This window comes from Magallana gigas, chromosome 2 (assembly GCF_963853765.1).
Source record: "Magallana gigas chromosome 2, xbMagGiga1.1, whole genome shotgun sequence".
Classification (NCBI taxonomy): Eukaryota; Metazoa; Mollusca; class Bivalvia; order Ostreida; family Ostreidae; genus Magallana; species Magallana gigas.
This window is the reverse complement of record NC_088854.1, coordinates 30,155,561-30,167,880: the sequence shown is the minus strand read 5'-3', so window position 1 is coordinate 30,167,880 and position 12,320 is coordinate 30,155,561. Positions and strand designations below refer to the sequence as shown.

General features: G+C 32.0%; 1 protein-coding gene across 8 annotated transcripts in view; it reads right to left on the bottom strand.

The window, feature by feature from the left end:
- Positions 1-1,033: 1,033 nt before the first annotated feature.
- Positions 1,034-12,320, bottom strand: part of LOC105326551 (neural cell adhesion molecule 2) — a 37,032-nt gene continuing 25,745 nt past the window's right edge. For 2 of the 8 annotated variants that reach the window (XM_011426668.4, XM_011426669.4), the window contains 8 exons: positions 12,057-12,264; positions 11,247-11,273; positions 5,875-5,940; positions 3,901-4,096; positions 3,521-3,556; positions 2,567-2,608; positions 1,865-1,934; positions 1,034-1,454 (listed from right to left, as the gene is read on the bottom strand). In XM_011426668.4, the coding sequence (XP_011424970.3) occupies positions 1,314-1,454; positions 1,865-1,934; positions 2,567-2,608; positions 3,521-3,556; positions 3,901-4,096; positions 5,875-5,940; positions 11,247-11,273; positions 12,057-12,264 (786 nt within the window). In that variant the 3' untranslated portion in view covers positions 1,034-1,313. Of the gene's footprint in view, positions 1,455-1,864; positions 1,935-2,566; positions 2,609-3,520; positions 3,557-3,900; positions 4,097-5,874; positions 5,941-8,557; positions 9,050-11,246; positions 11,274-12,056; positions 12,265-12,320 lie in introns of those variants that run through there. The other 6 variants (XM_011426673.4, XM_011426670.4, XM_011426671.4 and 3 more) reach the window with 6 other exon arrangements.

Below are 12,320 nucleotides of genomic sequence, written 5' to 3'. Positions count from 1 at the left end.
CACATATAATTAAAATACCGATGAAACACTTTGAAAGATAACTGATCTATTCTTTTAAATATCAAAATACTCATTTCATTTTATTTGTAACCTTTCTCTGACAGGAAAAAAAAATAATTATATTACGAAGAATAGACGTTGGCCATTGACTATACACACACGTAAAATACTTGGTGATCACTTAGCACAGAAACTGGAATGAATTTGAATTATGATTGCATACATTCACAATACACAAGAACTATATCTAGACCTTACGAAATACTATGATTTACACGTAACCATGGAAAATGTACAATATAATACAACAATTCATACGCAGTATAAGCAGTGTATTGCTTTTTTAAGATTATGTATAAGTTTTCTATTAAATCGGGTTTTCTCAGTGGTTATCTCAATGCACAATACGGATAAAGCTTTTCGAACACCTACTATGCTAGAGAGAAAACGCCTTGTCACGTGGTATAGAGGCTATTTATAGTAACGACACTGCTCGTACGGCACTTTTCATGGATTTCATAATCTACAAGGGCAACATACATAGTTACATAATCTTGTAGTGAATGATTGTGTATACGTGCACATGTATATGATATATATTGCATTCACAACACAATAGACGTCAGAGGTAAAATGATTCACAACACAGTTTAACTGGGCATATAATGATTTTGGATAGAGAAAGCTTGACTACTACACAAAGAACACACACAATTTTTTTTTAGTACAATTAAACAACCGCTGATTTCAACCAGAAACTCTTACCTAATACAGCAAATCTCAGAATGGTAACTGTCTAAGTATTACATCTATCTAAGCTTGTATTAAGCTTGAGTATTTGTCATACAATACCATCATAACATTCACAAATCCTTCTATAATAGCTTTAAAGCAGATTTTTAACAATATTGAGTAAATTCAAAGTCACAAGTAAAACACTATTACTACAAATATAACTATCTCTTCCCCTCTTTTCAAATTTACCTACAACTCTTCTAACATAATCATAATATCATTATCTATACACTAAGGACTTTAATATTTTACATTTAAAACTGGGTGTTTTTTTTTTATCAACGGTTAATATCAGGTAAAATAAAGTTTAATTATGTACAATCGACTCTGCATCATGAACTACAATGTAAGTATCATTATTTGTTTAATTCTTGGCAGTTTACCAAAATATATGAAGACCTTGCCAGAAACGTTAGACGCACTTGTTTCATGCATGGCGTGGCTTATTTGAAACTGGGTGTTAGAACAAAATGGAAATAACTGGCATGTACTGGAATTCGCCCATTGTATAAGATCCTTTATTTTGCTTCCTTTTTCTCAGCTGCTGGAGCCTCGGGTTTGGCCTCGGATGTCGGGGATTTCTCCTCGGGCTTGGTCTCCTTCGGTGTTTCTTGCTTAGGAGATTCCGGGGCGGGCTTTGCCTCTTCTGCATTTTCAATCTTTTAAATATACAGGATAGTTAATTATTATTAGCTTGGTTCTTTACCGAATTTAAAATACGGAGAAAATAATAAATTGAAAATGATAAATCACGTAGCTTAACTTATTTCTGTTAAAAATAGCTGGCATTTGAGATAAGAAAAAATTATATACGGTAATACATGATTACAGCAAAAAGGCTTTTAATTTCAATTTTTAGCTATTTTACGCTTACACCGGAGTCAGTTTCATTCCCTTTATCCTAAAAATGTAATTTAAACTTCTAGATATATTAACGAATAACGTTTGTATATAGAATCAAAATTGCTTTTCCCTGGCGCTTTGCTATAACCGTGATTTCCTGAAATTGTTGTAAAGTTCTCTTTTGCAAAACATTGTGAACACAATATTATGAATTGATTCAACTCACAGTGGGTGATTTTTCAGCATCTTTCTCCTTTTCTTCAGGTTCCATTTCTTTCAATTCTTCTTTCCCATTTCTGGTAACAATAATTGAACAAAATAATAAGAAATAATACTACTGCAGTAGGCTAAAACAATGCACAAAATACGCATGTAGAAACCAATTACCTCGCTTTACATTGCATTGTAACATTAGTCCTATGCGCGGATCAGAAAGTTTAAATTTTCCCAGGGTGGGGGGAGAAGAGAGGGGGGTCAGATCGAGGCCTCTTTTCGGTAACTTTACTATGTGAATTAATGAAATTGAATTTTCAAGGGAATCTGCACATGGGTCGTTTATTTGGGTAATCGTTACACAATATCAGCATGGATGTGCAGTTTAGTGCTCACACAAAGATAACGTGACTGTTTCTATTATTATTGATCATGCATTTATTTGCTCAACATCGTACTGGGCGACATGTGATCAAACCCAAACCTTATTACATGTTATCTAAATGAAAAATTCATGTCAGCAAGTCGTAAACTAATGTATCGACTGCGGATAAAAGAAGTAATATCTGAGATAAATGAGCATTTTATTGATATTAATGTTTAATGACAGAGTCCCTTATATTTGCAGGCTGGAAGATGTCTGATAAACCTACTAGGTCCTCTTACAGTGCAGGCAGGAAGTCTTTGAGTATATAGGTCCATGTGCTGTACTTACTTTTCTTCCTCCTCAGTTTTCAGTAACGGTTTGGTATTCTCCCTAGAAACATTACAGGAACACGAGTTACAAAAGAGAAACATGTGCACAAAATAGTTTTATAAGATTTTCAGGAATCTAAAACTTGAAAAAAAACCAATTCAGTAAAAGAAATGTCCAACCCATAACAAATTTTCATAACAAAAATATGCACATTATTTGACATGCATTGGGGGGTTTTTTTGGTTTTTTTTGGTTGTGTTTTTGTTGTTGTTTATTTCTTCTGATCATTTTTGTTTTTATCTTTGTTTCGGGGGATTGATGTATCTGTCTGCACTAGTACATGTATGTACATGTAATTAAAGAATAAACTGATTTAGTGAGAACTTCATAATTATAAAAAAAACAGAGTGGACATTATGGCATTCAGGTAAAAACTGTTACTCAATTGCAAGAAAAAGAGTGTAAGAGTATAAATTTACAAATTTAAGAAAGGGAATGAATTATTAATTTCATTTTTCCTCAAAATTCTTACAAGTATAGATGAAATTTAATTACTCAATATTCATTATTTATGAAAATTTATCGCTTCAAAAAGATACTTAAGATGCTGAAAAATTCCCGTGACCAGGACAAACATTTTAATCAAACGTACATGCCTTCAATTAATGAGCAGAAAATAAGAATAATCCTGGAAATGTTATAATTTGGTACTCATGCACAATATTCTTCAAAATTGTAAACTAACGGTACTGTTTCTTTATATCAAACTAAATTTAAATCTAATATAACCTTGAGTAATAGTGATGATATTTATTTTTTTTCCATATTGCAATTCATTTTTAATAAATAAGGATTCCTATGTTTTAACTTATGCATACTCAAATTGTTAATAAATACACTAACAGGCAAACGATTTTTTTTTTGAAAAAGTACTAGTATATCAGGGGAGCAAACCATGCAAACGCGGCTTACTCTTTTTCATTCTGTTTGTCAGGCTTTTTATTTTTGCTGTTAAAAAAAACGCAAATGATTTTTTATTAAAAAGAAAGACCAAATTGACGTACATCTTTGTAGCATTTTAAAATCTTGTAAATTGTTGACAAGTCAGTGTCTTTCTCTTACGTCTCCATATGTTATTGTTTTCTTGCGTTGATTGGTCAATTTTTTTAATTGTAGTTTTACAAAAAAAAATTTATATATAAATGTCTGCTCTTCATCTTAATACTTATAAATGTTACCTATCACAGTTTGGTATTACCATAAAGAATTAAAAAAAAATCACTTATCAATAATTAAACAGAGACTTAAACAACTCTACAAAGTGTCTTGGACTACTGTATCAAAGAACATACTCGTCCCCGCCTTTCTCGGCGTCTTTGGCGCCCCCGGCTCCGGCGCTGGATCCGCTACAGAACCTCTGTTTGAAGCACATGATGACGCCCAACCTCTTCTTGTAGTAACACGTCACATCGACCACAATAAAGAGGACGATGAAAGCGATGATCAGGATGGCGATGATAACACCAATAGAGATACCGTCCTCACCCTCTGTTGTAAAGGTGTACAATTGACCCCAAATCATAATCACATTTATTTATTTTTCAATAACATTATATGAGAGTTTTTTGTACAATTAGTTTAATTTCAATCAAGACTTTTTTCTTCCATCTAGAACGGTTACAATTAACAGTTTTCTATCCATTAATATCATATCTCTTTCATATTGATATAAATAATAAACTTTTGTTTTAAATCAAAAAATAAAAAGTAACACGTGCAATTTACTCTAAATTGAAAAATTAGAAAATAAAATGCAACTGCAATCGTTTAAAGTAACAATCATAAGCAAACAAAACTATACCGAAGTCATGCAAGTTTCTTCTAAACTATACCACGGAGTACAAAAGTGCTGAAAAAACAAAAATCGTACAAAATACAACTGTATCAGGCATACACATACATCGTACATACAATACAACTGTATCAGGCATACACATACATTGTACATACAATACAACAACTCAAAAAAAAAGGCGCCCGGATGAAACTTGGTACAATAGATCAACATTTTCCCCATTGACAAGAAATATAAACCCAACGCTTAAAGTGTGTAAAAAAAGAATATGCATTTGAAACCTTTAAAAATTGCGTTATTAATTATTAATAATTGCGCCTAATTGTTTTTCAAAACACGAAAATTGTAAATAAGGATGGGACGACTGCATATACTACTAGTGCACAGATTGTAAATTAGGATCGACTTTTTCTGCCTTTTACATAACGTTGCAATTTTGACCTGTATGTTTGATGGAAATCTCTTCCAATAAGAGACTAGCGCAGGATGAATTATTCAATAAAACCAGTCGTCATCTCTAGTGTTTTACAATTGCAGATGAACGCAATATTCTATGCCTTAATATTGGATAAAAACAAATTATCTTCGATTCATAAAACACACACACACACACAAGCTCAAAATTTCTTAGCAAAGTGTTACATATACTTAGATTACTTGTAGAAGTAAATGCAGTCGTCATCTCGATCAACAAAAAAAAAGTGCAAACTAATTATAAAAAATAGGAAGTGATCAAATATAGTAGTATAACATGCAGTGTAAAGGCTTTCATATTTATAGCGCTTTTTGTCATGTCTCTGGCCTACCGGTATATTGTTTTTAACAGAAGGCGTAACAGTCTAGTTATTATCCAGTATTTCAAAGAATGCGAAGATGCGAATCTTTAATTGGAAAAGCGTATGTGTCATTACCTTTCATCTATGAAAAATGTTAATTAAATCCACAATATGATGAAATGAAATGGTACGACTTATACAGTTGAAGTGATGTACATGATTGCAATGCAAACCTTATTACATGTAACAACAACTGAACTTAATCCTCTCGGCAAGGAACAGTTCTGTACTAAACCCAAAGCAAGCATTCAATCAGTGTCCTGCAAAGAGAGACATAACGCAATACTAAAATCATTTCAACAACATTTCTGAGGCTCAGAGCCGGATTTGCTTGTGATGAATCTTTTTTTTTCCGGAAGTTATGCAAGTACCGTTTCAGATACAAAGACTAAGGCAAGCCAAGCATTGATGGTGCAGTATCAAGCATTACACATATTAATGTGCGGAACATTTACAAAAGTGGAAATATATTTGATTTATTTCTTTTGGAAAATAAACGCCAAATTTCCCTCTAGAATAAGAGACGCAGCGCCATAATATTTCAATGCTAGGGAGACAGATAATCACGTGATTCAAACTCGGCAAGCAGCGGGGATGGGCATGCACGCAATATGGCAGTAAACATGGATCGCTACCTCCTGAGGATTGTGGTTCGACTCGAGAATTCTTTATACTGGAAACTGTAGTTTGTATTGGTTGATCTAGAACAATAACTTGGCAGATGTAACATGAAAGCCTTTTTTTTTTTTTTACTAAACACTTTAACATAAAATAACTAAGGTTATTTCAGTAAAACAACACAATCTAATCTACAGTGAGAACTTTAACACCGATGAGTTTAATTAATCAAAAACAAAAAAGTTGTATGATGAAATTGCACTTTAAAGATTTTCATTAAATTGGCATGTCTAGCAAGGCAATTAACCAAAGCTTTATACATCATCAGGATTTCAACTTTCGTTTAATCAGATTTAGACGATTTTTTTCAATTGCATTAACAGCTTTAGAATATATTCTAAGAGTTCATTTAATATTCTATAAAGTTCTAATACATGTATTGAAATCAGAAGAAATGAAAATTAAATTCTTTGTGAAATCCCAAATGTGTGATTTCTTCATTATCTCCCAATATGGCATCATCAGGTACAAAAAATGGCAGTGTTTATTTCAGATGTTACCTTTCCAGTTTTGTCAAAAGACCAATTGTTTGTATAGCCCTCGAAGTCAAAAGTCAAAAGTCCAAGGTCATAGCAATAGGTGGTTTTAAAGACCAGAAAAAAAAATCACATGCAACATTATCAGTATTTTCTAAATCAATACATTTTTATTAAAACAAGAATGCAAAATATTATTAAAGATTAACAAATGTAAAATCATGTAGCACATATACACAGAACATTTAGAGAACTGTCTAATACTTTCAAATTTACAAAGATTATTTGCTGTTTTAAAATTATCTTTTATACATTTAAAACACCAGTGACTAATTTATGAAACCGTTCATTACAACATACATAAGATTGTAAAAAAAATCTTTGTAGACTTTAGGAACAAATCAACCTTAATACATCAAATATTTTATTAATCTTGCACTCTGTATAGTTCACAAACAATCAAAATCAACACCTATGCAAAACCACTTAAACATATGCGATACACAAAAACACTTTTGCTCAATAATGGTAATTTCACAACATAGCCTATACTAGCTGTAGAACTAAGTCTATAATCTATATACATGTACGTGTGTACTTTGATTCTAGTCTGATAGAAGAAAGCATTGCTCCAGCAATGATGAAAATATTTACGAAAAAAAACAACTAATATGAAGTTCCTAACTTCAAAAGTTAAAAAAAATTTATAGAAAATACAAAGCAAGCACCAATATTAATGATTCTACCTGAAAGGTCTAAAAATAAAGATGATATAAAAAGGAGCAAAACTTCTTTAAAAATGTAAGTACATAGCCTCCCTTGGCCGCATCTAAAATCAGACATGGGTGTTCTATTTTAGGTTTCAGCGCTTGACCCTAGATTATCTTATTTCCTTTCTGGTCTCCAAGCTAATCCTTAAATCTGAATTTGGAATGTCTTATCACCTTTGTTGACTAACAGACATCAAGGGTAGAACTAAAGGATTGACCTCTAAACAATTTTAGGGACATCATGTAAACATGTTGATATGTCACTCTTTCATTCAAACCTGCCTTAAATTTTTTTTCAATTTTTTTGGGATGAGTTATCTCTTTGATATTAAGGAACAGTGAAATTTCTAGGGGGGAAAATCCACATGATGTTTTACTTCTAACAGATATTATCTATATAGACTGGCTATCACTGTAATATAAATGCAAAGTATATCATTCTCAAAAAAAAAAACCTTCCTATTTTGATTATCTATCATTAGAACAATAAATTTGATAATAAGCACAGGAGGATGCATGCATACATTCTCTAATATTTCAACACTAAGAAGCAAAATCTCTCCCCCGTATGACTTCTACTTGGGAGAGATTTCAAAACTACAAGGCAAGAGCTTTATGCCTCCTCAACCTTACAACAAATAAAGTAGTCTATCATTAAAAGCTTTATGTTTGATACAATGTATATGGAGGAGACGATTGATATTCCACAACATCTTCATAATCATAATCAATATGTATGAATATTGCACATAAATGTCAAAGCTATATATAGGTATTCATAATGATAAGACATACCAGTCCTTTATGTACATACAACCAACTAAAAAAAAATTCTGATATACTCACAACAAACATGCTCGTATACAACACACATCTAGTGTACATCTGAAACATACATGTACATATAACATACAGTATTTCAAGAACAGTAAAATGGACATCACAATTGAATCCCACTGAAGTCTGAATTATTTCAATTAGATTATAATCAATCTTGCAAGTTTGTTAGAGGGACAATAACCAATGTTCAACTTGATCAGTGATAACCGTGCATTTCAGTGTTCACAGCATTTACATGTAAATATTTCAGTTATCATGTCATTTGATATTTTCATTAATTCTGACTTGCTAAAAATTTACCAAAGTGACTGTCATCTTTGAACACATCAGTTTTGAAGACATTAACACAATTCAGACACAATTTACAATTATCTACAGATGTTTCAGACAGTATGGCAAAAAAGGGACTGATATCTCAGACAATGAAAATGTTAAAATCCTTCTGTTACGAGTAACAATAAGGTGTGAAAGATAATTTCCATGTTGCAAAATAAAACATCAAATGATAACAGAATTTCAATGGATTTCATAGTGCTGTGAACCACCCGTACCTCAAACTGTCTCAATGAAAACTGATCCAGTTTTTTTTTTTTTTTTGATGTGTAAGCAGTTATGAGTATTCAACAATTTCATACTTGTAGCAGTCTCATTACTTATACATGGTAGATCTTAATATACAAAAAGCAATACAAGACAATTAGGTTGTGATATCAAGATTCACTTCTGGATAGTTATTTTCATGCCGATCTCATATCAAGGATTATTCATGCGTTTTGAGTGTTTAGCTGCATATTATCAGAAAAGGAACGAATTTTCTGATGAACTGCACCGGTCCATTTCTTTCTGGTCGTAAATGTGAAAATTTGGAAATGATAATCTCTATAATCATGATCAGTTGCTAACTGACACTGCAATTGTACTCTGCATTTTTGTTTTTTTTCTGCTTTAGAAAACTGCTAAGCATGCAGTGAACAGTCCAAAAATGAGGCCAGTCAGGGAACTTTGGCAAAGAGAAGCGGAATTTCCGATAAATCCGGAAGATGGAGCTGAAAAGCAAAGTAAAAAGGATTTATAGACTCACTACACATACACCAAAGGCTGAATAAACATCTATAAGAAGCAGTTTAAGAATTTGTGTTGCAAAGTAATTTTATCGTATTTAAAAGAGTTGTGAATTTCCATGGCAACACAAATTCTTACACATGGTGCAGAAGACAGGGTTGCTGTTCCTATTTATTTTGATGTTAGAAACTTTATTGGAAATGGGACTTCCTTAACCTTTAGTTCATTCTCTTACCCTAACTTAAATAGTCCAGGAAAATATTATGCAAATGTGGACTTTTATTTACCACCTCAAATTGTAAAAACTTCATAGTGTTCAGCAATTACTCAAATATAAACGGATGCTGTCAAAATAAATTAGAACTTGAATTTTAAACACAAATTGTGTGAAAACAATCTATCTCAAACTTTCATCAATTAAAAAGAGGGGGGTTTTCTGGAATCTACAGATCAAATTCCAAATTTCCAACATCTTGATATTGGGAAATCTCAAAACTAAACAATAACTATCATGCACAACATAAAGAAGAAGAAAAAAGCCATGCAACTTAGGGGGGAAAGTTCAAGATACAACAAATACTTTTAATTAAATGAAAAATGAAGTATTTCTGTTTTCAGAAATGAGCAATTTCCATGCACTTCAAAAACACCATAATGCTGAATGGAATTTTTAAAATGAATTAAAATTCAATGGTAGAAACTTCCTAAGGATCATTAACTACAATATAAAAAGTTAAAGAATAGGTTACTTTATGGAAATGAACAAGAAATCCATGCAAAGACAGATAGAATTTTTAACTTTTCTATCTAGGCCTGCAATCTTCGTTACCTCTCCTTTCTCATTTTCTGCATGACTTTACTGATAACCATATATAATAATTTTACTGTTTGTCTCCATTGAAAATAGAAGCAAGCAATGTTAGCTTCATTAAACAATTATATATCATTATATTGAGTGGCTTTTTAACATCATGCAAATTTGATGATTTCATAATAGACATGTATGTGTGCATTACATGCAGAGAAATTGTCTTCTTATCTCTTATCTTATCCAGTGCCGATCATTGATAAAAGATTTTTGATTTCTTACTTTTTTTTAATGGCTCAGCTATTTTTTGCAAAGTTAAACATAGCCATTACCAAAGACTTCTTTTTTTTTGCTTGTCAATATTTTTGATAAGTCTAGCCCCCCCCTTTTTCTTTCAATTTGCTTCCGACACCACTGTATAGGGACTAATACAGTTATAACCGTAATGTAAGCCATTTAAAAATAGTTATATAATTATAAGTATTACCAAAAATGTAAGCCATTTGAAAAAAAAAAAAACGAGTCATTTGCATGCACTCAAAAATGCTAGATAAACGAAAACACTAGAATAACATTGTCTGTCATGCAGAGTCAAAGGTCAAGGTCTGTCTAAGGAGAATTAACCGGTATGTGTGTACCGGGTACTATGAAAATCAAAATCACAGGGGGGAACTCTCAGTAACACTAGAAATCTGCAAGTCAAAAATGAATACACTCAAGAAGTTTTTACAACTTAAGGGTACTAAGATGAATATCCCCAAATCTAAGAATACGGCAAAACCTGAAGGAATTGTTCATTGCACTATGAATCTTGTGGTGGCATGAATTAAAATTTGCAGTAAAACATGATCTTATTAAATATTGACTTTAACTTCAATTACTGCACAATTTCATCATACACGAAGAAAATGTCAGGTACGTTCATGCGGAAATGTTTCGATAAACTAAAAACACATTCTTTTTATATGTTCATCCGTGACAAGGTATGACCATTCAAAATTTCAAAAGTGATACAGTCTCAAAACTCTCAACTCATTAGTACATTGGTGCATTAGATCTTTCTAATCAGCCCCCTCCCCCCACCCCCAAAAAAATTCCAGTTTTCAGGCATTACTTAATTAAAATTCAATACATATTAATAAGAATGTATCAATAAATTGTTGTGAAATTAGTTGCCAGATGTGATGGAATTGACACTTACCGGTGACTAAATCAATTTACATCTGATCACAACATTTACAAAACAGTTGGATTTGAATAAACAGTTATCTTTTGCTTTCAATTGGCAGCTGCATGAATAAATTTTTTCTGCCATTGATGAGTTTTGAGTCTGCATTTGAAGAACACACTGTTTTTTTTAAATCATGTCTTACCACTGTGAGGCTGGGGCATCAATGTTGCTATGATTTGTCAAATGGTAAAAATCAAAATTCATATCGCCTGCATATTATTCTATTACTTAATTTAAACATTTCGTTCAATAAATACTTGCCAAATTCTTCACTGCACTGACATTCTTTTAAAACTTGGTCTTTTTCAAATGAACTTAACTACATTTGACTTCATGTATAATATCAAACATCCAATTCATATGCTGCTGAAGTAAAGCTGCGCGATGTTACACATTTTATGAGCCTATCCTCCATTCATGGCAGAATGCCTCACAAATACAGGTTTATGAATGTCATAAAACCAAGTCTACCTATTGAAAAATTGGGGTGCTTCTAGATGATTTTTTTTTCTTATTTATGATCAATCCTTTAATCATATACTGTAGTTTCATCAATATTCGTTGAATACCAATTTTCGTGGATTTCGTTGTTTAGTTGATCCACGAAATTAAATGTTCATTGAAAAGCAATTTTTATTAACACTTTGTATTGATAGGGTCATTGGCCACGAATTTACGTATCCTTGAAACTGTGATTTTCACTTTATCCACGAAAATTGATACCCTTGAATATTGATGAAACCACAGTATAGTCCACCAGTATTTGTCTTGTGGGTTTCTACTGTATGGAATTTTACAATTATAAGACATTTACAGCCTCGGAGGTCATCAGCAAACTTGCTAGATCATCTCTTTGTACCAAGAAAGTTACAAGAGCTTATTATAATTGCAATCAAATTCCTAAAATTACTGAATATGTATACTGCAAACTCTGAAACTGGTTACTACTTACCCCCTTTGGTTTTAAAGATGTATAAGCTGCTTTCCGATAATCCATGGACATTGTTAGCCCTGATTCTAACTTCGTAATATGTATTTGGGTTCAAGTTTGTAAGTTCATATGTTGATTGGTTTGGCAAGGCGTTTTGGCAAACAAATTCTGTGATCGTTTCCTTAAACTGGTATTCATTGTTCGGGGACTGGTCTGCTAGTACTTGTACCTATAATGGATAAAGCGAAAGATTTGACTTAAAACTCTGTATTATCGTACACGTTA